This window comes from Trachypithecus francoisi, unplaced genomic scaffold, assembly GCF_009764315.1.
Source record: "Trachypithecus francoisi isolate TF-2019V2 unplaced genomic scaffold, Tfra_2.0 Lachesis_group5, whole genome shotgun sequence".
Lineage (NCBI taxonomy): Eukaryota > Metazoa > Chordata > Mammalia > Primates > Cercopithecidae > Trachypithecus > Trachypithecus francoisi.
Window position 1 is genome coordinate 33,882,516 of NW_022681470.1, and position 27,859 is coordinate 33,910,374.

At 41.3% G+C, this 27,859-nt stretch overlaps 1 protein-coding gene across 1 annotated transcript in view; it reads right to left on the reverse strand.

The window, feature by feature from the left end:
- ASTN1 (astrotactin 1) overlaps positions 1–14,830 on the reverse strand; it is a 316,609-nt gene extending 301,779 nt beyond the window's left edge. The window contains exon 1 of the mRNA XM_033197106.1: positions 14,251–14,830. Coding sequence (XP_033052997.1) covers positions 14,251–14,533 — 283 coding nt within the window. The 5' untranslated portion in view covers positions 14,534–14,830. The remainder of the gene's footprint in view (positions 1–14,250) is intronic.
- Between the last annotated feature and the right edge of the window lie 13,029 nt (positions 14,831–27,859).

The following is a 27,859-nucleotide window of genomic DNA, read 5'->3' on the forward strand; positions in this document are numbered from 1 at the left end:
ATATATATTAACTTACATATTGTCTATGGTAGCTTTTCTGCCAGCATAAAGATATATTGAGTGGTTACAACAGAGACCATCTGGTCTGAAAGGTCTAAAATATTTAATATCTTGCCCTATAAGAAAACATGTTTTGATTCAGGCCTATATAGTTAATAAAGTGTTCTTGTGTAGAGGCAGGAGTTGTCATAGCAGAAAATACAGAGGGGCAGTACTAAGCACATTGGCGAGTGACCTGGAAGATGATAAATAGAGGTAGTTAGGAGAGGCAGAAGACTACCAAGCCAAAGATGTGTATTTTCAAACAGGAGGTGTTTCCTGGAAGGAGAGTGAAATTGTATGGGCCTAGAAGAACGATTTTTACTTTTTTTTGAATCCTTATGGTAGGGACTGACTGCTATTTAAAATAAATAAATAAATAAATAAATCTATTCTCTTTTTCTTTGTAGAATTTAAGTTGAGCACATGACCACCCAGATAAGACTGCTTTTCCCAGTATCCTTTGCTGGAATTTCGGGCATGCAACAAAGTTCTCACCTATGGCACTGGAGTAGAAGGGATGTATGCAACTTTTGCCTTACTTTCTTAAAAAAAAAAAAAGAGAGAGAGAGAGAGAGAAAGAAAATTGTTACCCTGAACAGCTGTCCTTCCCCTTCCTGTGAGTGTAAACACACATGCTGGTGACTCTGCAGAAGAGGATAAGGGCCTGGGGAATGGCAGAGCAACAAGGTGGAAGAATCTGGGGTTTGAGAATACTTCATGGAGTAGGGTCTTGCCAAGCTGAATCACTCTTCATAGAATTGTCGCCTGAGGGAGAATAAGCTTTTCTTCTTTAAGTCACTTTCTAAGAACTCTTTATTCCAGGAAAGAAAAAGTTCATCTGTATCCCACTTACAAGACCTTTTTAAAAATATGATTTAAGTTGTGGACCCTCTTTTCAAGAAATTGCCCTTATGCATACATTTTATACTCAATTAAGTCTGTAGCCCATATGTGGTCTTGAAGCTAAGAACATGTGGTATAGAAGCAGCAGTGGAGAGGAAAAGGAAATAACCACTCCTCCCATGTGTTTGTACAGAAGGAACTTTTCAATAAAGCAGTCATCCTTTGCCATTGTGCTTTTTCAGGTTATATCCTTGACTGGCAGTAGACTGAAAGAGCCAGCCAGAGAAATCAGGAAGGACAGGAGAGGGCATATTGTAAAGATAATGAGGTCAAGGTACAGGATGAGACTATGATGGGAGACATGAGCAAGAAAGAATTTCAGTTCTCAGAATTTATATTTGGGAAAGGTAGATATCCCAGGGAGAGTAGGACAATCCAAAGCCATCAGTCAGTACCACAGAAAGCGTACAGATTTGCATTGCATAACTGCAAAAGATGCTACAGGTACACAGGTTCCATAGTGCGGCAGATTCACCATCAGAATTTTCTCATATTTAGAATTTAAAAGCCAGCTAGAAACTGATAACAGTAAAAGGATTTCACTGGGTACTGCTGTGATTTACGTGACTAACATCACATTCCCTCAACCAAAAGTAGTCAATTAACACACAACATTAATAGCTTTCATATGCAGAAAATATAATCCTTTGGAAAATAAATAAATCAAAAAGGAAACACCCCTTTTACAAAAGCACAAACAGATAAAATACCTAGGAGTAAATCTAACAAGAAATGTGCAAGAACTATATAAGGAAAAAAAAAAAAAAAAACCTTTAAAATTCTACTAAAGGGCAGTCAAAATTTGAACAAACGCAAACATACAAATTTCTTAAGTAGAAAAACTCAACATCTTAAGTATTCAGTTATTTCTTAATCAATTAAAAAATTTAACAAGGTTTATGATTAAAAATACCACTAGCTTTTGTTATTCTTGTTGTTGTTACGTTTTTAGAACCAGATAAGCCAGTTAAAGTTTATACAGAAAAAAGGAACGGCTAGGAGAACTCTAGAAAAGAATAGCAGCAAAGGGTGACTAGCCCTGTGAGATATTAAAACACACCACAGAGTTTTAATAATTAACACAACATGATATAGGCACATTAATATATCGACATAGTAACAGAACAGAATAAAAGCTCAGAAATAGACCTAAATGTATTATGGAATTTATTATATGATAAAGGTAACATCTCAAATCAGAGGGGAGATTATGAGCTATTTAATAAATGGTAATCAACCATGTGAGTAACCATGTGGACAACTGCTACAGTTTGGATGTGTGTCCTCCCAAACCACTTATTAAAATTTGATCCCCAATGTTGGAGGTGAGGCCTAATGGAGGGTGCTTGGGTTGTAGGGGTGGATACCTCATGAGTAGATTAATGCCTTCCTTGGAGGTAAGTGAGTTCTTGCTCTATTAGTTCCCTCTAAGAGCTGGTTGTTAAAAAAAAAAAAAAAATCTTGGCACCTCTGCTTCTCTCTCTTGTGATGATATCTTACCAGGTAATCTCTGCACATTCTGGCTTTCCTTTGTCTTCCACCATAAGTGAAAGCAGCCTAAAACCCTCCCCAGATGCAGATACCCAATCTTAAACTTTCCAGCCAACAGAACTGTGAGCCAAATAAGCCTTTTTCTCTTTATAAATGACCCAGCCTCAGGTACTCCATTATAGCAACATAAAATGGACTAAGACACCAGCTAAAGTTGGTACTTTATATAGCATACTTGGATAAAGCCATATATCAAACTACATACCACAATAAATTCTAAATATACCAGGTATTTAAATGCAAAAAATAAAGCCATTAGAGTATTCAGGAAAAAAAATGATGAATACTTCTATAACTTTAAAGTGAAGAAGACCTTTCCAATGAAGACATAAGGTATAGAAGTCAAAAAGAAATAATTAATATCTTCACTTACATAAAATCCAAAGACTTCTGGAAAACCAGCCAACCAATAAACAAGCAAACAAAAACATAGCCAAAGTCAAAAAACATAAAATAACCTGGGAAAAATAGTATTTGCAACTCACATTACAGTCAAAGAGATAACCTCCCTCGTATCTAAAATGCTCCTAAAATATGAAAGGAGTAACAGTTAGATGTCACTTTACACTCAGTAGATTGACAAATATTAGAACACTGAACAATGCCAACTGTTGGTGGGAGTATGGGGATTTAGGAACCCTCAAATATTAATACTACTGATGAGAGTACAAACTGATCCAGCCATTCTGAGCACAGTTTGGCAGTATTTAGCCAAATTAAATATGCATAATCTCTATAAACCAGCAATTCTGCTCCTGCTATGTATCCCAGAGAAATTTTCACAAAAGTCCTTGAGGAAATATGTACAAAAATGATAACTGCAGTAGTATTTATAGTGACGGGAAGCAGGAGGCATCCTGGATGTTCATCACTGAGAGGACTGGCAAAATGTAATAGGTGACTATCATGCAGTATTCTGCAATAGTCAGAATCAATGGATAAGACTTGTGTTGTCCAATAAACCCTTCTGCAATAGTGGGCATGTTTTATGTATTCACTGTTCAATATGGTAGCCGCTAGCCACATGAAGTTATTTAAAATTAAACTCATTAAAATGTAAACATAAAAATTCAGTTCCTCGGTTGTACTAGCTATATTTCAAGGGTTCAAGAGTTACATTTGGCCAGAAAGTACCATACTTGATAAGGCAGAACTGGAATACTACCATTATTACAGAAATCCCTATTGGACAGTGCTGGGCTATATTTATACTAAGTAGTATGAGTAGATCTTAAAAATATAGTGCTGAGTGAAAACAGTAAGTATCAGAATAACAATATCACATCACCATTTCCTTGAATTTAAAATACATTAACACAGAACAACTATTGACTCATTGCAAGAACACATACCAAAAAAATAATAAGCATTAGGGAAATTAGAATATTTTCCTATGGGGAACAGTGAGTGAAAACTGAGAGTAGGTATAAAGGAAAAAAAGCAAATAGGCAATTCAATAAAAGACTAGAAGGAGTAAGGGCTTTCAGAGACCTATAATAAAATATGCTGTGAATTGAGGAATACGATTAAGTCAAATCTCTGCATGAGATTACAAAAAAAGGAAAGCACACAAAAATCTGCATACTAATGTTCATAGTATTTTTATTCATAATTGCCAAAAACTGGAAACAACCAAGATGTTTTTCAATAGGTAAATGCACAAACTATGGTACTTCATGCAATGGAATATTATTCAGCAATAAAAATAATTGAGCTATCAAGCCATGAAAACATGTCAATAAATCTTAAATGCATGATATTAGGAAAAGACGCAAGTCTAAAAGGGTTACATACTTTATTACAACAATATGGCATTCTGGAAAAGGCAAAACTACAGTGATGGTAAAAAAGCTGTGGTTGCCAGAGTTTGGAAGTAAGGAATGGAGGATTAAATAGATGAAGGGTAGGAGATTTTGTAGGGTGATCAAACTGTTCTGCATGATTCTATAACTGTGGATTTATTACACCATACATGTGTGAAAATTCATTAACTTTAGGGAACAAACGGCCAACTTTATATGTGCAAATTAAAAGAAAATAAATCATTTAGGAGACTGGGTGATCCCAGGATGAATGCAGAATGTGACAAAATGCTAACTATATCATAAAAGTATGAACAACCCTCACTGGAAGGAGGTTGGGGGCAAGTGTTGCCCTAAGCAACTTTAGAGTAAATCTGTAAAACTAAAGACAAAAGAAATTGCACAGACAAACTGCCCTATAATAAAGTTGTTCCCCATAGTAGTATGGACAAACAATTCCAATACTGTAATACATTCACAGTGAAACTGAAAAATTAAATACGTGGATGGTAGATGGTGGGAGCCAGGTTACTCATTGTTGGAGTAGGATAAGTGCAGGGAGGAAGTGAGATGATTCATGAATTAGATGAGACCTAATGTTAATTAGGTAATGATAATTAGATAATGGATTAAAGCTGGAGACATCAGTATGAACTCATGATTAGCTTAATATAGACACATATGGTTACATATAGAAATATTTACAGATAGATGTACACATATGTTAGTAAAGACATATATTTCCTTGCTCTGTCAGCTGAGAGAGCCTAGAAGCAACAACACTCCTGCAACGACAAGCCCACCTAGTTCCCAGATCTTGGTTTCTAACATCATCCTCCAATTAAAAGAGTGATGGGGACCAGGCCTGGTGGCTCGTGCCTATAATCCTAGCACTTTGGGAGGCTGAGGAGGGCAGATCACAAAGTCAGGAGTTTAAGACCAGCCTGGCCAATATGGTGAAACCCCGTTTCTACTAAAAATACAAAAATTAGCTGGGTGTGGTGGTAGGCACCTGTAATCCCAGCTACTCAGGAGGTCGAGGCAGGAGAATTGCTTGAACCCAGGAGGCAGAGGTTGCAGTGAGCCGAGATTGCGCCACTGCACTCCGGTGAGACTCCATCTCAAAAAAAAAAAAAAAAAAAAAAAAAAAAAAAAATCATGTGCTGCCTGGAGAAATAGCTGATTCTAGAACAGGGGCAGGCAATATGCAAGATGACCCTGGAGAAGCCTGTAGTGACAAGAAGTAAAAAGGTGCTCACAATACAAAAACCCACATTGACTGGGTTATGTCAAAGTTTCACAGTAGCCAACTAAAAGAGCTTCCATTAGCCAATGCTGAGACAAACAATTTGAGCAATAAAATCAATAAAGTAGTACTGAATTAGAACCCAAAGTATAAAATAAATATTCATGAGTCCATAGGACATAAATAAGTAAGCAAATAAATGGAAGAAAAGAAATAATTTTTTTTTTTTTTTTTTTTTTTTTTTTTTGAGTCGGAGTCTCGCTCTGTTGCCCGGACTGGAGTGCAGTGGCCGGATCTCAGCTCACTGCAAGCTCCGCCTCCCGGGTTTACGCCATTCTCCTGCCTCAGCCTCCCGAGTAGCTGGGACTACAGGCGCCCGCCATCTCGCCCGGCTAGTTTTTGTATTTTTTTTAGTAGAGACGGGGTTTCACCGTGTTAGCCAGGATGGTCTCGATCTCCTGACCTCGTGATCCGCCTGTCTCGGCCTCCCAAAGTGCTGGGATTACAGGCTTGAGCCACCGCGCCCAGCCAGAAATAATTTTCTTATGTAGCATAATTCAAAATAATTTATGTAGCTACTCAGCCTTCAAGAAGGTGGACCATAGCTCCCCATTCCTTTGGAATAGTCTGTGCACGGTGACTTCCTTCAAAGGAGTGGAGAGAGGGTAAAAAAGGTAACTTTACAGTGGAGAAACCTGGCAAATACAACCTCAACAAAGTGACTGAGGTCAGCATTAACAGTGAGAAGTCAAGTTGATAGAATATACCCTTGATATGATCTGATGAAAATGACACTTTATAGCTTCCTTCTCCAAACCTTAGTTCCAGTCTAATCATGAGAAAAACATCAGACAAATACTGATTGAGGAACATTCTACAAAATGCCTGACTAGTATTCTTCAAACTCTCAAGGTCATCAAAACCAAAACAAGCCTGAGAAAGTGTCATAGCCAAGAGAAGCCTAAAAAGACGTGATGACTAAGTGTACTGTGGTACCCTGGATGAGATCCTGGAACAGAAAAACAATGTTAGATAAAAACTAAGAAAATCTGAATAAAGTATAGACTTTTGTTAAAAATCATGAATCAACCTTGGTTCTTCAATTGTAACAAATGTATCACACTAATATAAGATGTTAATAGTGACAGAAACTGAGTACGGGGTATAATATGGAAACTCTCTGTACTGTCTTCCCAATTTTTTTTTTTTTTTGAGACGGAGTCTCACTCTGTCGCCCAGGCTGGAGTGCAGTGGCGCGATCTCGGCTCACTGCAAGCTCTGCCTCCCGGGTTCACGCCATTCTCCTGCCTCAGCCTCCCGAGTAGCTGGGACTACAGGCGCCGGCCACCTCGCCCGGCTAATTTTTTGTAGTTTTAGTAGAGACGGGGTTTCACTGTGTTAGCCAGGATGGTCTTGACCTCCTGACCTCGTGATCCGCCCGCCTCGGCCTCCCAAAGTGCTGGGATTACAAGTGTGAGCCACCGCGCCTGGCCTGTCTTCCCAATTTTTCCATAAATCTAAAACTGTTCTTTTTGTTGTTGTTGTCGTTGTTTGTTTTGTTTTGTTTTATAAGGTCTTACTCTGTTACCCTGGCCAGAGTGTACTGGTAGGATCTCTGCTCACTGCAACTCCACCTCCTGGGCTCAAGCCATCTTCCCACCTCAGCCTCCCAAGTAGCTGGGACTACAGGCACACGCCACCACATCCAGCTAACTCTTGAATTTTTTTTGTAGAGATGGGGTTTTGCCATGTTGCCCAGGCCGGTCTCAAACTCCTGAGCTCAAGCCATTCACCCACCTGGCTTCCTAAAGTGCTGGGATTACAGGTGTGAGCCACCACACCTGGCCTAAAACTGTTCTTTAAAAATTAATTTGCATTTTTTTTTTTAAAAAAAAAAGGAAAACAAATATCAGGTACTGCTGGAAGCTTTGAGGCCCTCTTTTTCACTCTCTCCCTTCATACAATCTACCCTTTCCACAAGAGGTAACACTCATCTTTTGTTTTTGTTTTCTTGCTTTTCATAAAAATTTTGCATTTGTATGTATTCTTAAACAATATGTTATTTTGAATTTATATAAATAAAATTGTACTTTTTTTTTCAGCTATTTTCTTATTTTCACCTTATATTACATTTGTGAGATTTACCCACACTGATATATGTAGCTACAACTCATTTATTCTCCTGGTTAGATAATATATCACTGATGAAGGTGCCACCTTGTATATTTCTAGTCTCCTGATAATGGTTGCTTCCAGGTTTTGCTATTCCCAACAAATATTCTCATGTATACATGTAAAAATTCCTGTGTAATGAAAAGCTAGAAGTGGAACTGCAAAATCTTCAGGCATACACATTTTCACCTGTACCAAATAATTTCACAAAAGTTGTCATGTCAGTTTAGATTACCGTCAACAATTGATTGTTTGTTCCTTGGAAATCTAGAGATCTATACCAATACTTTGGGGTTTTTATTAAAATTTTAAAGTGTACATGATTAAAAACAAAATATCAACTATTTCATATTTTTAGTATTAAAATATTTAGGAATTATTAAATTTTTTTTAAATTTAGGAGTATTTTTTTAAATTTAGGAGTATTAAATATTTAGGAATAAAATAGTGATAGATGACCATGTAACAAAAGCAATTGAAACAATTTTTTAAAAAAGTAATTAATTACTTTTTAAAAATAATAAAATGATGATAGGTGTCAGTTTGTAGTACATTTGAAATTTCCATTGACCTTAACTTGCCCTGGGAGATTAACTTGCTTATAACGGAGCTCTTTTTGCCATCTGTGTGCATAAGCATGAACTGGTTTAAAAGTGAAGAAATGAGGACTTCGCATGTCCCTGCTGAAAAGTTGCCAAGTTTTGTTCTCATAAACTGACCCTAATGTGAGAAACTACTAGTCTTTTAAGTTTAATTACATTTCTAAAAAAAGAAAAAAGTACGTGTGTGTGTATATTATATATATGTGTATATATAGTGTGTCTATAAGACAAGACCTCAATCTTGTTTCCTCAGATGAATAAAGAAACTAAAATTGGCTGGGTATGGTGGCTCATGCCTGTAATCCCAGCATTTTGGGAGGCCGAGGTGGGTGGATCATTTGAGGTCAGAAGTTTGAGACCAGCCTGGCCAACATGCTGAAACCCTGCCTTTAATGAAAATACAAAAAAAAAAAAAAAAAAAATAGCTGGGCATGGTGGCGGGTGACTGTAGTCCCAGCTACTCAGGAGGCTGAGGCAGGAGAATTCCTTGAATCTGGGAGGTGGAGGTTGCAGTGAGCCAAGATTGCACCACTGCACTCCAGCCTGGGTGACAAAGCGAGGCTCCATCTCAAAAAAAAAAAACAAAAAACAAAAAACAAAAACAAACAAAAAAAACAAAAGAAATTAAAATTTTATTTTTTCTTCAAAAACTCTAATTACTTGAATTTGAGTCATATCAACATATCTAAAAAAGCATTTAAAATGTTGTAAAATTCATCATTCACATTCAAAATTCCTTTGTTGTAAACACCTAAATTCCTATAGAGAAACAGTAAATAATAACCCTCTCAGTACTATAAATTAGCACATTCTGCTAGCATGAGTTATATAAGTGCTAAAGAACCTACTTTAGGATTGCTACCATTCATCTACTATGTCTTGGATAGGGCTGCCAATCTATACAAATGCATTTACTGTTAACTTAGGCAGCTCACTGTAGTGGAGAGAAAAAAAAGAAAAGAAAAGAAACATACTTCAAAGTTTCCCCTCAAATGGGAAGATGGAAAGATGTGTGAAAAGAATTGGGGATACCTAGGTATTTTAACTGTTTCCTATCAGGCCAAAGCTCACCCATAAGTAACATTATGTCCAATATTACCTTTGAAGCCAACTGAAAAGCTCAGTAACTGCTATTTAAACAGTTCCACTGAGCTCTCAAAATAAGTTCTAAGCACAAGACCACCCGATACAAAGATCATCGGCTTTGGACAAGTAGCTAAAACCATATTACCTTCTGGATAGCTCCATTTAACAAGGGAGCCTTCTCTCTGGGACTCTCAGTTTGCATTTCTGTAGGGCCCTCCTCAGAAGAGCACTGAACATATTACCTTCATCCCTAATGTAGCCTACCTACCTTGTTTATCATGATTGTGAGTCCCATACATGTCACCATAGAGACATGGAAACATGGCTACCTGAACCTGAAAACTATAAATAAATAAGAATTTCCAAACTCTTCTTAGCAAAGTATATGTACTTATCTATTTTTTGATGAAGTTATTAAGGCTGGTGTGAGAAATCACTCAACAGGCAAGGATATTCAAGATGTATTTATATAAAGACCATAAAAGACTCCTCTGTACAAACTAGGTGAGTGTGCTTTCCCTATTTTACCTATCTTCAGGGCTCCTTTTATTCAACCATGAAGAAGAAATGATTTTGAAAACTTTTAAGGCATGTAAAATAGTAGCTCAGAGAAAGGCTTAAACATCATATTGACCTGAGTTCGAATGATGGATCCATCAGCTGTTCACGAAGTGACCTGAGTAAGTTATTTAGCTCCCCCATTCTTCTATATTCTCCACTGCTGGAATAAGTAGAAAGCCAGAAGTTGACAGCAAATCTGTCTTCAAAGCCTGTTCTTTTAACCGCCACACTTGCCTGCTCCAGACACTTTAAACAGCACCTTGCATGTGGGAACTTACTACCTCTCTGCAGGCTGATTGATTTATCTTCAGGAATACCTTCTTCAATCAAAAGCCATGACAGCTAAAGCAAAATGCCAAGGCACAAGAGAAACACCTTTCTTCACTAAGTTGTACACATGCAAAAGCTCAATAGTTGGGTGAAATAGAAGGGCTTCTCCTTCAAATAGTAATGAGGCTGATATAAAAATATATTCTATTCACAGCACAGAAAACCTGGAAGTCACACTTCAGGTTAACTCCTTATCTCCAACTCAAATATGCTCCAAAGCAGGAATGTCTACTATTTTGAAGGCTGAAATATGAAATTTTAGTTCAGATATGAAATATTAGTTGACTAATTTGGCAAATCTCTTAAATCTCCTGAGAGGATGCTAAGGCTTATGTGCCTAAATATTTTAAATTGGAAATGACAGTTATTTTGCAACACTTTTGAGGCTTTCACCACACATCTGAAAGCAGGGGTTTAGGTTTAGATTACATGGCTTAGAGTTAACCAGATAAGTACTATGAAGAAGAATATTAGCCACAGAACCATCAGTATCTGTGAGAAGTATAGCAATCTAGACCTAACTAAAAACATTCATATTCAAAGCATTTTAAAAACCATGTGTAGTCAAACAAACCATACCTAAAAGTCATATTGGGCTCTTGAATCACAGTTTGCAAACCCTATCTGAAAGAAAAGGAGATATTGACTCCTCTTCTCTACTTAGAATTACACCACAAGCAAAACTGCCAAGGCTGATGGCTGAGATAGCCTCTGGGAGCCAGACTTTAATGCTTTCTATGTCAAGTCAGCCCTCCCTGCCTAGTTTTGAAGTGGAAAGCCATGTGCCACTCTACAGAGCCAGGCCCAGTCCCCAGTACTGTCATGCCACAAGGCTCTGTCCGGGCAGGCTGATCCCCACACTATGCCATATGCACACCATTTCCATATTCACTCCCACCACCAAATGCCTTTGCTCATCTTTTCTCCATGACCTTAAATGTCTTCACCTTTCGTAGTCCAAGCCAAACCTAATCTACCTTTAATTTTGCATATTTGTGGGTGTTTTTCTGTTTTAATCCATGCAAAGAGCACAGAAGTGGGATACAGGCTTCATAGAGAGATGACATGTGCATGGTTTAGAAGGAAGAATGGATACCACCTAATAGAGAAAAGGCAAAGGGCCTTCTAGGCAGAGGAGCTATATGTGCAAAGTCTTGAAAGAGTCCAGAAGGCCATGGCAGGCTTGGAGGAACAAAGGGCTGGAGAAGCTGGCTGCAATCAGAATGAGAAGATCCTAATTAGCCTCAGTGAAGTTACAGGACTTGATCCTAGAGGCAAAAGGAAGCCAAAGCTTGTTTTTCTTATTGTTTGTCTTTTTCTTTCACTCAAAGAAGTGACAGGTCTGATTTTAGTCAAAGATTCCGGTCCATGATTACCATGGAATCTGCTCTTGTCATGCAAGCGGATCCTTCCACAGCATCCCTATACCCCTTAACAGCCATACCACACAATTAGGTAGGTACAGCTCTTACAGGTATCTTTGTGTTTCCAGTGACTAGAGACTACTTGAGAGCAAGAGACTTTTTTCTAACTTCTGTTTCCTAGTAATGCCTCTGAGTGCTGAGCAAGTACAGCTCAATAAATTTCCAGAATTGACTGATTCAGATTATTCCAGGAGATGGATTAAGAAAACAAGGTTCCAAAGATAGGAGTAAGGAAATCCCAAAACCAGCTTCACTACAGCCCTCACCATTGGCCAAGAGCTGCATGATCAAGACCACAAAAGTTAAATTCAAAACTACCTTTGAGTCTATCCTCCATAAATTTGGACTCCTCTTCCTTTCTGCCCAGATCTGTTTAACCACCCACCCAAACTGAAATTCATTCCTTCTTCCTTTGAGCATAATGAACCAGAAATAATAGGTATCAGCCCGTCTCTGGTTCTGAGCATACCCCACTGACTGGGAGGGTGGGAGACAATCGAGGTATTTAAATAGTGCATCTGGCCCTGAAGTGAGAGAGTGTGTCTGTGTGCCCGTGTGTACATGCCAAGTTGCAGCAGGTTGCCATAGCAACCCCAACAGGACACTGCAGTGGGCAGCTTTGCACAGAGGTGCAGAAAACCCAATCTTACAACATCTGGGCTTTCACTGTGCACATTGGTTCCTAGTAGGCACATCACAGCATTAGGCCCTGGATTTGGGATTCTGTAAAAAAGAAATGAAATGTTGAATACCTGCTAGCCCTCCCTTTTTTTAAGCACCATGCATGTACCTCTTCATGCACAGTAAACACTACAAGCAGAGTGCAAAACAGCCTCCTTAGAAGCACATAATTCCCTCTACTCACTTTTATATACTATGATGAACAGACTGTACTTTGCACATCAGCATGACTTCAACGTGAACTTTCCATCCTCTAAATAACCCAGTAATTGTACATTTTGATGAGCAGCATATCCACAATTGTCCCATTTCCAGCTAATCCCCAGTTTTTATTATGTTACTGGTATTTTTGAATGCAAAAATAAATAATCCTGTCAAGAGTGTAGGTTGGGTTTAATGGGTTCAACTGAGCTGCACTCCAGGAACTGTAAAACAACTTTTCAAAGGGCCAGGCAATTTTTGAAATGCTTTTCCATAGGGGTTGGGGAGTAGGGGTTTATTCACTCACTTCCTAATGTTTTCACTGTGAAGACATCTCCTGTGAAGGAAGAGCAAGAGGGATGTGTTAGAAATCCACACGTGGCTCCAGCCTACATGTGGCCATCAGGAAACCAAGTTCCTGCAAATGGAACTCTAGTTGGTAGGGTATTAAGTAGATGGAACAGCCTCCTGGACATTTTCTTTTTTTCTCTTCTTGGATCTAGAGACTGAAGTGTGGTTTTCTTTGAATTTCTCCTGGGCAAAATAAGAATAATTGGCAACATCACTAAAGAAATGGATTGCATGGTAGGCATGCACAGCAGGGTGAGAGCTCCATCTGTACCTGGGGAAGTGAGGAGAATTTGGCTAAGTGACATGAACTTGTGGTGCTTTGCAAGATACTAGAGCAGGCCCACAATATCTTTGCAGCTTAGTAGTGGAAAACAGGGATGATTTGAAGTAATGTATGGGTTCTGGTACCTGAAGTGACAGGAGTTCCAGTACCTGAAGGTGACCTAAGAAAATTACAGTGGGGGTACCAAAAAGAGAGAGATGTAAACAAAGAAAGGAAGGAGTCGCCCCTTGCCTAGAAAGGTCATTCTGTGTGCAGGAATTCCTATGTCTATCTAAGGTGGCCCTGGGAACAAAGAAGAGACCAATATTAACAGACTACAGTTGTATCATATCTTTAACCAACTGTGATGTGACACGGATGTATGGATGTAGTTGAATTAGGGGGTTGTGACATCTAAGCATCTAATTCTGGAGGACTTCCCAGAATGAACAGTTGGGGGATAAGAAACTTGAGTGTTTGGCAGGGAGGGTGTCAGGAGCCTGGTGATAGATAAAGGGCTCTCCATGAATGAAGACTAGAATTTGGCCTGCACATAGCTGGCAAGGTGATGACAGGATACCTGTTTCTAAAGCCCCCAGGAAGTGCTGTGAGTGGTGTGGGTGGCCAGGGTGTATGAAGCAAAGAGCTGAGCATGTGGCTAGGGAGTGGGGAAAAGGGATTATGGGAGTTGAGCTGGTAGCAAACAAAAAGTGCTGTGTGGATGTGCTTCTGAATCAAAGCTGGGAGGTCAAGGCTGTGAGAGGTTTCAGAGAGACTCCTGCAACCTGTTTCTTTGGGGCAGGGCAGCTGAGAGGAGGCTCAGCATCCAGGTCGGATTTGGGGAGAAGTCAGGTGCAGAGGCGCTAGTATGCAAGTGGGTGTGGAGAATGGTCCCGGAGTGGGAGTGGGGCGGATCCAGGAGGTAGGAGTGGGGGAGGGGAGGTCGTCGGCGAGTGGGTGTGTAGAGCGAGCTGGAGTGGGGGGTGGGGGTGCTGGTCCAGCGCCTCCGGCCGCCTCGACCTCCCCCGGGACTCACCCAGCACGAAGTAGGGCAGCTCCGTGTTCTCCAGGTCGTCCACTACGACCATTTCTCCCGGGAAGTCGTTGCGCACCGAGAAGAGGAGCTTGGGCTCCGAGGCCGAGGGGCTGTGCATGATGCTCAGGTCGTTCTCGCGCAGGAAGGGCAGCGCCGACACCGTGATGCTTTTGAGCTTGCACTCCAGCTCCTTGGATGGATCCACGTCGCCGGCGGCCGTGGCCAGCACAGCTGCCGGCCCCCAGCAGCAGGCGAGCAGGGCGCAGAGCCCGGCTAAAGCCATCTTGAGCCCCGGCCGCCTTCCTCCTAGCGCTGCGATGGTGGGGGAGGAAGCGAGAGGGGAGGGAGCGAGGGAGCGAGCGCGGGAGGCGGGGGAGGTTAGGGAGGGGATGGAGAGCCGGGAGAGCCCTGGACCCCGGAATGAGATGCCGCTTGCAGAGTGATGGGTTTAAGCTCTGATGTCTGGAGAGCTCCAGATTCTTTGTTTCCCGGAGCTGCTTATCTGGAGAAGAGAAAGCGGGGGAGGGGAGAGAGGAGAAAAAGGGAAGGAAGGACGTCGAGAGGAAAAAGGAAGGGAGCTGAGGATTCTAGGGAATCAGGTCAGCCCCCAGCTGGCTGCCGGTGCTCCTGCCTCTCTCCTCCGTGGCATCCTCCAACAGGAGCAAGGCTCTTGACTATGAACTACCTGCACGGCATTTTTAATACATTAGTCTTTGCAATGTAAAATCTTCCCTCTCGCATCATCATCCAGAAGGCTTGAGAAAGGCACACACAGGCACACACCTTAACGGGTGCTTCTGCAAAGCGGGGCGGTGGGGGTAGATGAAAATTCCCCCAATGGTTTTGTGGATGTATTATAGCTTCTCCGAGGCTTGCTTTCCGCCCTCTCCCCACCCCACTAGTTGGATTTGTACATAAGATGAACGGGAGCTGGGAATGCACATGTGCATATTTTTACTTAGCACTACCTTTGCAAAATATTTAAAGAAAATGTTTGTTATACTGGTTTAGATGGATGGATAGATATGCACAACAGAGAAAGGTGCACAGTTAAGCAGGAGATTAAAACTTTTACTTGCAACTTCTCTCTGCTTCCTTTCATTTCTATCACAAATGTTATCTGTAGTAACCAATAAAAAGATGATTTGGGGAATACTATAGTTGACAGGAAAAAAGTAGAGTTAGCTCAAATAAATCTTGAACTTTTAATTTTAGAGAATATAGTAAATAGGACAAGGCTGGAAGGAAATTGTGAGAAAAACCAAAGTTCCTAAGCATTCTTAACAGATGGAAAAGTAACAAAAGAATATCCTTGGATATGAACTAAGTCAATCTCAGTCCAGTCAAGGGTACAACAGGGCAGATATTCAGCACCCTGCGTAAGTATTCTGAAGAATAACACCACCACCACCAAAACCCGTATAAGATCTGTTCTCAGTAGTACTCAACAATGTTGCCTTTTAAAAATGATGACAATATGCAATAAACAGTGGTAGAAAAGTGACATTGTGTATTCTGAAATCTGACATTTAACTGAACTTTCTCTCACATGATAACCAATAACTTATTTCCAAAGCGTGTCCCTCCAATGTTATTGGGTCAATGCTAACTTCAATACGAGGTGCTATGAAGACTGTGTTATTTGTAGTTCTCACTCTAGAAATATAATTCACTACTGTTCTAAAAGAGGACCCCTGCTTAAGAAACAATGACATTTTCATTCTACCTGGTGTCAATTTGTTGGCATATGTGAAAATATGTTCTTTAAAGGACAAAAATGCTTTTGCCATATATTTTACAAGGTTTAACTAATTGAATAGAGAAAATAAGCCATATTTAAGGTAATGTTAAAGTAGTGAAAGATCATTTACCACATATGCAAAGGAAAGAAGAACAAAGATAATTTATTAGTTAAGTTTTTATACCTAACCTACTTGGGAATTAACCCCAAGGCATCTTACCATGCAGCATTGCAAACTACCATAAACTACTGTAAAAAATATGTCCCAGCTAACGACCTTTGAAAACTCATCCTCATCATCATTGCTCTCCTAAGAGATACTGAGTCAGACAAAAAGCCCATGATATCTCTTTCATTCTGTTCTCCCTAGCATAAAAAAACTATTATTAAACTTATTTATGCAAGGTTATTTGCCATTGGATAATTATAGTGGATGCCAGGAAAACACCCTTGATACTAGAATGTGAGAAATGGCCTGCAAGTACCTGATCATGTGTTCGTCCAATCTCTCATTTAACAGATAAGGAAATTGAGACCCATGAAATAGTGATCTATCTTCTGTGGAGCTAAGACCACAAACAAGATTTCTTTGCCCACTGATCTTTCCACTATATAGTTATGGTACACTAGGGTGCACCCATGGATAAATCACTAGGCTTTATGGACCACAGTAATTAATTCAACAAATGTTTGTGTACCTATCATATCATAAGCATTAGGCTTAGCACAGCCAGAAGAATACTCCTACTGCTTTTGAGTAGCATATAATCTATCTTCACTTTGAAATCTTTCTTTCTAATTCTCTGAAGAGTCTTGAGTCATGTTAGAAAGCCCAAGTGAATCACTTAGGGTTGATTTTCTAATAAGTCAATATCTAGTCTTCTTAAAATGTACATTGAGTTGGGAATAGTTGGTAGTTGGTATCTCAAGTCTTTCTAGATCTCTCTCTCTCTCTCTGTAAATAAGAACCAAACAAAAGAAACTGTAGAATTTTTTTAAAGGGAATATATTATTCCAGGGTACTTGATTCCTGTAAAAATGGAAATAATGTCACATGGCCTTTTCTTAGGGAATTAAATACTTAGAGATATGGATAAAGGTTGAAGTACATAGAAACCAGGCCATCTCTAGTGCATGATGTTTCACATTTAAATGAGATAGGGGAAAATGTTATGCGTCTCGATCATCACCTTTGTGTAGAGGCATAATGATATAGTGAAATCATAGAATTGGATTCAAGACTTAACTTCATAATATTCCTATTTGGAGATAAACTTGGACCATTCTTGTCTTTAGTTCCCCATCAACAAATGGGGCCAATCATCTCTGCTCAGCGCTGCAGGTCACAGAAAATGTTTCTGACTTCCATCACCAAAGAGTAATGTTACTTGCTCTTGAATTTTATAAATATAGAATCTTAGAGTATATGCTCTTTTGTGTCTTAGTATTTTCACTCATCATTATGTCTGAGATTTATCCATGTAGTTCAATGTTTTACTGCCGTGTACTAGTGCATTACACAACTACATGGCATTTATTCATTCTCAGAAAATTTCTGTTCTTTAAAACACTATAAAAAGCAAGCTCCATTATCTCCAATCTTCACTTTTCTCCTGAGGTACACCTTCCTGTATTTAAGTGCCAATGGCCTCTTTCCTTGACTATTAAAATAGATTTTGATTCCTTTCCCTCCTAGCAACATATTCTGTACACAACTACCAGGATAGATTGCTCACTGCACAATATCTCTATCCTCCCACCACATGCACGCACGTGCGCGTGCACACACACACACACACAATGTCTCAATCAAATTAAAGTCTATTTCCTATTTTCACTCCTCCCATAACATTCTGTCCACCTGAAATGCAACACTCTTTATTCTTCAGATTGTCCCATCTCTCCAAGCCAATCTCCTGCTGCACCTATGCAGTGAGAATTTTCATCACTTCCCTTCCTCTAGCTCCATTCCCTGGGCATTTATTTACATCTCCCCCAACATCTACGTATCTACACATATACATACACTCGGGAAAGCAACAGCTATTTCCTAATACAGGGTCTTAAATTCAATATTCTTATCTGCAAAACAGGAATAATACATAGTTTTGGGGGTGGTTGTGAGGAGGAAATGAGATTATGTATGTAAAGAATGTGACACATTTTAGGCATTTAGTTGGTACTCAGTAGCGATAGTCTTTGCCACTATGACCTTATTCAGTTATTTTGGCAAGATAATAGGCTTCAGAGTCATCTTCAGGAGATTTTCTCCAGCATAGTAGTCAAAGCAAATTAAGTAATTTATATTCTTTGGTGTTTTCCCAGAGGAAATGATTACATACATCCACCAAAAGACAAGCACAAAAACATTTATAACGAGTTTACTTAAAATAGCAAAAAAAACAAGAAACAAAACAAAACCCAGAAACATCCCAAATATCCATCAGGAGCAGAATGAATAAATGCCATGTAGTCATGTAATAGAATGGGGCACAGCAATAAAACATGCAACTACATGAATAAATCTCAGAGACATAATGATGAGTGAAAGAATCAAGACACAAGAGTGTATACTCCAAGATCCTATATTTACAAAATTCAAGAGCAAGTAATGTTAATCTTTGGTTATGGAAGTCAGAATATAGTTATCTCTGGGGACTGGAGGGTTTTGACTAAGAAAGTTCAGGAACATGCTTCCTGGGGTGCTGGAAATAAAGTGAGTAATGGTTACATTGATGCATATATAGGTAAAGATTCATCAAACTATACACCTGTGGCCATTCTTAATGCATATTCTGCCTCTTTAAAATTTTTTACATGGCTTCAGACTTTACAGGAGAAGAAAGCACAAGCAAGTTTTCTTTTTCAAGTTGACTTCTTATCTGCCTTCACCTCTTCCCTCTCTCTTTTACAGATTTTGGAAATTTCTTTCCATTGAAATTAGCAATCCTTTGTTCAACCCCTCTCTCCATTTACCCACTCCCTTGTGCTATTTTAACATTTCAGGGTGTTATCACTTGGGACAAGTTCAGTGGGTCTCTGTCTCTAGACATCACAAAAGTAAATAACTCAGCAGTTGGGCAGCAATATATTTAGGTTTTCAGTGGCTCACTTGGATACTTTATACTATACAGAGAGCTTAGGACCCTGTGGGACCACCATTCTCTGGCACGTTTTGTAGCTTAGGCAAACAGATACTTGCAGTATGCAGAAGGAAGTTCAAAGTTGTATAAGATACAGAGAAGAAAACATAGGTGAAAGTGATAGATGTGTGAGTCTGAGGGGATGAATAAAGAAAATTTCTAAATTTTCTTTATTCATTCAGAACTTACAGCTACTTGCTGCAATTTAGCTAATCTCCATGTGTACTTCTTAAACATTCATTAAATCTCTGCATACTTTTTTTTCTAGTTCTTTACAAAATAATCTCTGATGTTGCTTTCCATTTAAGGAAACTAAATTGAAAGACTCCTCTCCCTTTCTGACTATATATTTATCTTCTTCATACTTCCCCCACCACACGACATAGCATGGATCTCCCAAGTTCCTTCCACAGCTCCAGTCCCCAGGTCTTCCCTTGAATTGGATTTTTCTTCAACTATTACTCTCTTTCCCATGCTCTTGCCAAAATCTAGTTTAGTACACTAGTTAGTGGGACATATTTCAGTTCTGTACCCTCATGAGGACATCAAAAATATATACTTCACACTTCAATGTAAAGTTAATATTTTCTTCCCTTCTCATTTCTTCCCTTTTCCCTCCACCTCCCTCCCTTTTTTCCTCCCTCCCCCTCTCTCAATTCATAGGCCCAGTAACAGCACCTGCTTCACAGAAACAAGGCTGGTCCTGTTCTTATTTCTCTAGTCTTCCTTTAAAAACTAAAAGGAGATGCACAGTCCCTCTTCCTGACACACACAGAAGTGAAAGAAGACACACAGGGAAAACACCACAGGCAAAACAATTCCCTTTTTTGGAAGGACATTTTTAAAACTTAATCTCTCCCCAGAAACCTGAAGTTCTCCTCTTTGCCTTTGTCCTTACAGTCCTGGTGTGGGGACAGAATGTTTCCTGATTTAGCTGTCCTGGCCTCTAAATCTCTTTCACTCTCTAGCCATCTTACTGGGTTCTTGTTCTCTTTTACCTCTTTCTCCCCTTGGATCTCTGGGGTGTGTGTGTGTGTGTGTGTGTGTGTGTGTGTCTGTGTGTACTATTTCTCACTTGGGGGCTCATTTCTAATTAAGTAATCCAAGAAGCTAAAAAATGCACAAAACAACCAAATAAAACCTCAAATTAGATGGGAAATGGCTCAGATGGGTCCCAGTCTCTGGGAGTTCTAGTTAAGCAAGCAAACAAAATGGGCTGGGACAAATGATTATTGTAACTCAGGAAGATTAGAAGAAAATGTAATTAGCTCCCCAGCTACTTCTTGTTCCCCAGCCTTCTTAGAATGTCGAACTGTGAATGTACCCAAGGCTTCCTTATCCACACCAAAAAGTCCCCACTGCAACGCTGGGAGGGTTAACAGAGCTGGTACCCCAGCCTGCCAGCTCACCAAAGGAGACAGCGGTGAGGCTCAGAGCCCGCCCCCTGCCAAACCGCCCAGCCAATGGGCACCTGTGGGGAGTGTGGCGCTGTGTCCCATTGGCTGCCAACCTACGTGCATAAGAAAGAAAGAGAGAGGCAGGCAGGGCAGCATTGTTATCTTAAGACACTCATCTGGTGTCTGAGTCTGCAGGTGACACTGCTTAGGTACAGAGCGTGGAGTCAGAGCGGGGACGCGCCGGGCTGCAGCTCTGAGATGCAATCCACCTGCCTCGCAAGCTGCTCGCCGCTGCGCTGGCAGCGCCTACGCTGAGCTCGGAGGATCTCGTTAGGACTTGCCCAGAGATGTGCACCTGCCCTGCGCTCCGAGTCCGAGGTCAGGGGCAGGTCTGCAGGCAGCCAAGGCAGCGGTGAAGCCGGAAGACCTGTCTCTGCCCATGTGCAAGTCTGTGATTTCGGGTGAGAGAGCTGGTGGGTGAGTCTCTTTAGAGTTGGAAAGAAGACAAAATCTTGGGTTTCTCCTCGGCAGAGGGACAGGGGGACTCCCCCAGTTGGGTCTTGCACTTTCCTTATCTCTCCCACCCCGCATGCGCCCCGGTCCAGTGCCCAAGCCCCACTTCAAAGATGCTCTGGGAGACCGGGATCCTGGCTGCTCAGCGGGAAGGCAGCAGGCAAGTGGTCTAACGTTGGCGGCGGTGGCAGCGGCGGCGGCACCGACAGTAAAGCGGGGAGCAAGAGAATTTGAAAAGAGACATCCGCTCCCTCTCACACGCTGAGGGGGAGGCATTCGCGTTTCCCCAAATGAGAAAGAGCCACAAGAAATCATGAAGTAAAAACTTTGGAAAGCTGCCACTGGAGATGTTGCACAGAAACCTGGAATCTTTTAGGAGTCTCCTCCCAGTCGTTGAAGGTTTGGGGAGCAGCTGATACAGCAAGGAGGGCTCTTGCAAGGATTCAAGGTAACAGTGCAGGGTTTCGGTGATTTTTCTCCCCTTTTTCATTGTCCTTTTTGGTGTGTCCATTGGTAAAGGGACCGTTTTGCTCTCATACAATCCTCTTGCCCTAGTGCCTGGCAGTTGCGGGCAGAGGGAATGATGACACCTCTCTTAGTTGCTGTCTTGTGGAGCTGAGCAATGGACTTTGGGGTTGAGCGAGAGATCGCTCTGGTATTGCCTCCTGGTGTTGCATGGCTGTCACAGGGTTTGGGCACCCTGCCTGACCTATATTGCTTTTGCCTGGTTTAAGTCCTCAAAGTTAGTGCAACTCCTATTAGCTTCAGAAAATGCAATAGGGCTGCATAATTGCAGAAGATGACGAGGACTTTTGCCTGCCCAGCTGACGCTGAGAGGTTCATTATGTTTGGGAAGGACCCCAAAGAGCGGAGGTTATAATGCACGATATCTGTATTATCGTGCTCATAGAGCCCTATGGCTTGTTTCCCATGCGCATGAAGTCAGGAAAATAAAATTCCAAACAGTGAACCCTGTAGGTTGCAAATAGTCTCCCCAGAGTGGTGGCAGAAGCCCCATTGATTGAGTTGAGCCTGGCAGAGCACTGGAGACACTAGGGAAGAACATTAATGTGCTGAAAGGTGGGATGTGCTGATATCATCTAGCAGATCTCTCTCTCAGTTTCTGTGATCATCTGGGTACACTGTCGAATGCTGCCTGTGGTGTGTGTGTGTATGTGTGCTTGTGCTCACAGCTGTATGCAGGAAGCAGGCTGCCCACAGAAGAACCAAGCATGTGCAGCACCCTGCCCAAACCACGGATGCCTGGAGTGTTCCTGCCTAGTAGGAACATGAACTTGTGAGCTGTTTTTCCAGCCCAGAGGACTTTTCTCCTCACCAAGCAGTCCCTCTGCATGGTACATATTTATCCAGGGTATATAGACCTAAGCCAAATATTAACTAATATTCAAGCTAATGCACTGTAACGTGATTGAACAGACCCCTCTGTAAAGAACTGTGTGTGTGCTCTTTGCAGCCCTAGGAGCAGGGTGCTAGGAGCAGAAACAAATGTTTTGTTAGAAGGATAACAATTATAAAAGTCCAAGCTTATAGTTGGGTAATCTGGGCCTTATTCAGCAGGGACAGTGTTATGTCAGCATAGACCAATCAAAGGGATAAAAGGTATAGTGTAAGTCAAGTATTTCTGCTTCTGTCCTTCTCCAGACATGTGCATGTTGAAGTGACTCTCTCTGACCATGCTAGCTAAAATACATGCAATGCCAGTATTAACCAAGCAACTAAAGTATTTTACCAAATCCCCTGGGGGGCAGTCTGATGACATCAGACAACAGCAAAGTGATACTGGAGTTTGTGTGCTTTCCCTCCTGACTCACACAGTTGTGTATGTTATTTGTTTAAGGCATGACCCCCTGGAGTCCTCCTTCACCCAGAATAAGTTGTTTTGCAGCACTGAGGGCATGACCAAGAAATGCTGCCACAATGATCCTGTCTTATCAATATCAGAGCTGTTGCCTACTCTAGGAAAAGATGCATGCCTTGCTTTTTTGCGAAGAATATGATTTGAAAAGGCACAGAGCATGTGTATTGTGAAATGTTTGAGAGAAAGGAACCAAATGTCACACCATAGTCTCCCCTTCTGGAGGTCAGCTGGCTCCAAAGTGTTTGACAGCTGGGCTGCAGCCATGGAGAAGATAAAGCATTCTTGACTCTTACTTCCCCTCTTCACCAAAAATGGAGCTGGCTTTGTCTCCTAGAATGGAGTGATGTGTGCTGCAGTGTGGGCACAAGAAAGGAGGTGAGGAGAAAAGGGCTGGGGAAGGAGGAAGGTTCCTGCTCTGTCAGCATGGGGCTGGTCTCAAAGATGGGGAGCATCTTCTCTTTTTGGCCCTCAAAATTATCTTCTAGGTGCTCCTTTCTGGCCTCCTGACAGGTTGTTTACTGAGCAAGGCCAAGGGGCAAAGAACAACCCTGCGTCATCACCTTCTCCTGATCCCCTTTCCCAAGACACAGGCTAGCCACTGGGGAGTATCGCAGAAAAATGATACACTCCTTTGAGGCACTGCTCTGAAATCCCTCCCCAACTCACAAACAAGAGGTAATCTGGAGGGACTTGAGACATCTGCGTGGGCACTTTCTGCTGACTGGGATGCTTAGTTGAGGTTTTCTGGTTGGTGTTTTGTTTTCCCCACTGCGCAGTGTATTTTTGGCGATTCGACTCTTTCTCTTAAATAATAAGACCTTGTATACATTTTATGATGGCATCCTCTTCCAAAGGGCTGAGAGCACTTTACAAAGCTCATTTAATTAATCCTCACACAGCTTATTGTCTCATTTATCTTTGATTACCCTAAGAAGTAAAGCTAAAATGATTTCAACCCCCTTCTTGGAAAAGGGAGGGCAGAGAACCTCAGAAAGAGGAACTGCTTTATGCAGGGTCAAGCAGCACTTAAGGGACACTGTGGAATGGGATGCGGGTCTCATTGCTCTTGAACAACCCCAGACTCCATGGGCTTCTTCTAAGGAATAGTTTGATTTTAGTAATTATAATCTGATTTAGTTGTTCTGTACTTTATAAGGATGGAGATGTTACAATGACACAGGGTTTCTCCTCTGGGACTAGCTTAACAGCTGTGAAGAATAAAAGTCTTATAGGCCTTTGCCCTTGCCTTCAGTGATCTTGCAGTCTAGTTAGGAAACTAGGCTCACATCTGACAAAAGGGAAATGACAATGTAGGTTCTTTTTTTTTTTTTGAGACGGAGTCTCCCTCTTTGGAGTGCTGTGGCCGGATCTCGGCTCACTGCAAGCTCCACCTCCCGTGTTTACGCCATTCTCCCGAGTAGCTGGGGACTACAGGCGCCCGCCACCTCGCCCGGCTAGTTTTTTGTATTTTTTAGTAGAGACGGGGTTTCACCAGGTTAGCCAGGATGGTCTCGATCTCCTCACCTCGTGATCCGCCCGTCTCGGCCTCCCAAAGTGCTGGGATTACAGGCTTGAGCCACAGCGCCCGGCCAATGTAGGTTCTAAACAGCAATTCAGTACCAGAGAATTCACAAGGCCGACCTAGTTAATCTGCAATTGATATGTACAGATAGTGAGAACTATCAGTATTCAAAGGAAGGAGAATTTGAGTTGAGCCATGAAGGATAGGTTGGGATTTGTTTGGATAGAAAGAATGAGGGAAAGGGTTCTAACTGACAGAAATAATAACTGCAGCACTGTTGGGAAGGTTGGAAACTTTGAGGCTTGCTTGATTCCTTGGGCCACCTCTTTTCTTGCATTCTGGAAATGCCATACACCTGGTTAAATTATTATTATTATTATTATTATTAAGATGGAGTCTCGTTCTGTCACCCAGGCTGGAGTGCAGTGGCGCGATCTCGGCTCACTGCAAGCTCCACCTCTCAGGTTCATGCCATTCTCCTGCCTCAGCCTCCCGAGTAGCTGGGACTACAGGCGCCCACCACCATGCCCGGCTGATTTTTTGTATTTTTAGTAGAGACGGGGTTTCACCGTGTTAACCAGGATGGTCTCGATCTCCTGACCTCGTGATCTGCCCGCGTTGGTCTCCCAAAGTGCTGGGATTACAGGCATGATGGTTAAATTATTTTCAACATATATTGGTCTACAGAAAGTTGCCCTAGAACCTAGGCAGGGAGCTCTGGAATGCTGGGCATCTAATTAGACATTGAAAACTGCCTGGCCTTCCACCCATCCTCAAGTCTAATCTATATATTGTGGGAAAAGTATTGCTCAACCTCAGAGAGCTTATCAATATCATATCAAAAAATCTGAATGAGGATATTGGGGACAAGCAAGCAAATTTTAAGAGAACACACGAACACACACACACACACACACACACACACAAAATTCTCATATTTTTGAATCAGAATCTCCTAAGACAGAGCCTTGATTTTCCTCCATTTCCTATTTCTCCACCCAAATGTTCCTCCTGGGGTTTTCTTAGAGCTGGCAAAATGCCAAACCCCTTAGGCGTTTAGCACTGAGAGGAGATTTTCAATCTTAAGATTCTTGAGCATGCCCATGTACATAACCTCGTGTCTCCTCTTCTATCTCCCTTTTAATAAAACATACGCTGTAGCAGTCACTAAGGAGGAGACCACGGAAAAGCAGGGAGGGGCGGGATGCAGTGTTGCCTGAAGCTGTACCACAGGGTACTGTGCTTGCTCAGCTGGGCTGGAGAGGGGAGAGGCAGCCTGCCAGCCTGGGCAATGCCAAGGAAGGGCCCACCAGGAGAGAGCTGTGACCAGCCAGCCACACACATTTGCTCCCACAGTGGGCATCTCTCCCAGAGGAAAGGTCAAGGCAAAGCACAGGGCCTGCGAGAGGACTGGTAACACAATCACGCTAGTCATTGGTCTTCACAAGGTTTGGGACGTTTTTCATGCTGCAGGTCACTGGTGGCTTGGATGGCCCCCATTCCAATATAGAAGAAGTTCCCACTGAGCATGAAAGTGACTTTAGGTCACTCCATAATTGCTCCCAGGTCAAAAGTAAACTCCCAAGAACCCAGTCTGTTTGGTTGCTTAGCCCTAGGAGTTTATTCAGGGAACAGGTCTCAAAGGACATTACTTTCCCCTGAAAATCCTTCCTTGAAACTTGCTGTCACCCTTGTTTCCTGTGTTAAATGACTGTGCAGCTGGACTGTGGGCATGACACCTTTTCTCTTTACTATTCAGAAGCATCCACTGCTATATTTGAGGGCTGAGTAGAGATCCGGGCCCAAGGGCATGTGGTTAAGAGTTGTGAATTAAAGTCTCTTCTATCTAGAAAGGAAGAGACAGACAGCTGAATTATGCTTCAAACTGGGGGCTACGGTGAACCAATCTCGTCTGACCAATTAGGATGCAGGTCAGCCCCTCTTTAAATTGTCACTCTGTCATGGAGAGAGAAGTAAAGTTGAGTAGCATTAACACAGCATGGAATCATCATCAGCCAGTCCCATTATTCCTCTTACTGAGGCTCACATGAAATGCAAATATTTCTGGAATTCTGGATTGGGCAAAGGGAGAAGAAAATTTGATACCTTACAGGACTAAGCTCTAGGCACTTGCCAATATGATAGCATATTGGCATCATGTGGGGCTTGAGCACTTGAAATGTATGCTGTAAATATAAAATAGGCATTGGGTTTTGAATACTTTGTTTGAAAAGAAAAGCAATGTAAAATATCTCATCAATATTTTTAATCTTCATTACATGTTAAAAAGATAATATTCTGAATATATTGAGTTAAGTATATTAACATTAGTTTCACTCATTTCTTTTTTACTTTTTAATGTGGCTACTAGAAAAGTTAAAATTATGTAAGTGGCTGGTATTATTATTATTATTATTTTTGGATAGTGTTAGCAAAGGCCTTGCAAAGTAGTGACAGGTTAATGGGGAAAAGGCCCGGAGGCATGAAATAGGAGGGGTTAGAGACATAAAAAGAGAAAGAACATGGAGGGAGGGGTCAGGAGCAGCCCAGAGCCAGCCTTAAGGCATGTATTTCTAAAATTTCAAGTCAAGAAGGGCACAAATAGCATAGACCAACCTATATTTATTTGAAGAGGGACATTGTTAACTGTAATTAAGCCCACCCAAAGCCTCTTGGAAGCACTGCAGCTCTTAGCTCACATACAAAGAATGAACCGGTGGGTGGCTTGGTAATTTTATCTTAATATTTTCGAGTTTTTGAATGACAGTAGAAATAACCAAGTAACTAATCTTTAGGGTCTTACTCCAAAGTGTGAGGACACAATAGTGGGATCAGCTGGGTATGTTTGTCTTTCAAATTCCCTCCTTTCTTCTCATCTCTACCACGTTATGATCATTGCTTGTGAGAGCTTTTTGTTTTCATATCAGATATGTTGACAGTGTGGTGGGGAGAAAGAAAGGCATGGCCATGTATTAAAGATTATTTTGTGAAATAATTAGCTGGGTGTGGTGGTGCAAGTCTGTAATTCCAGCTGCTTGGGAGACTGAGGCAGGAGAATCACTTGGACTCAGGAGGTGGAGGTTGCAGTGAGCTGAGATTGCGCCACTGCACTACAGCCTGGGCAACAGAGCGAGACTCTTTCTAAACAAAACAAAACAACAACAAGAACAAAATTTGTGGACCAAGAAGAAGAATGGGAAGAATACACAATAATTGAATTTTTTAAAATTACAGATTTGAATATTATAACTCATTCATTGTCCTTATTGTCATTCACTGCAATAAGTTTGGCCACAACTTGAACTCATATTTGCTTATCATTCTATAGTTCACAAAAGGTTTTCACAAGCTTTCTCTCACTTGATTCTCATTCAAGGTTTTTCATAACCTGCCCCAAATTACCTCTGTTACTGT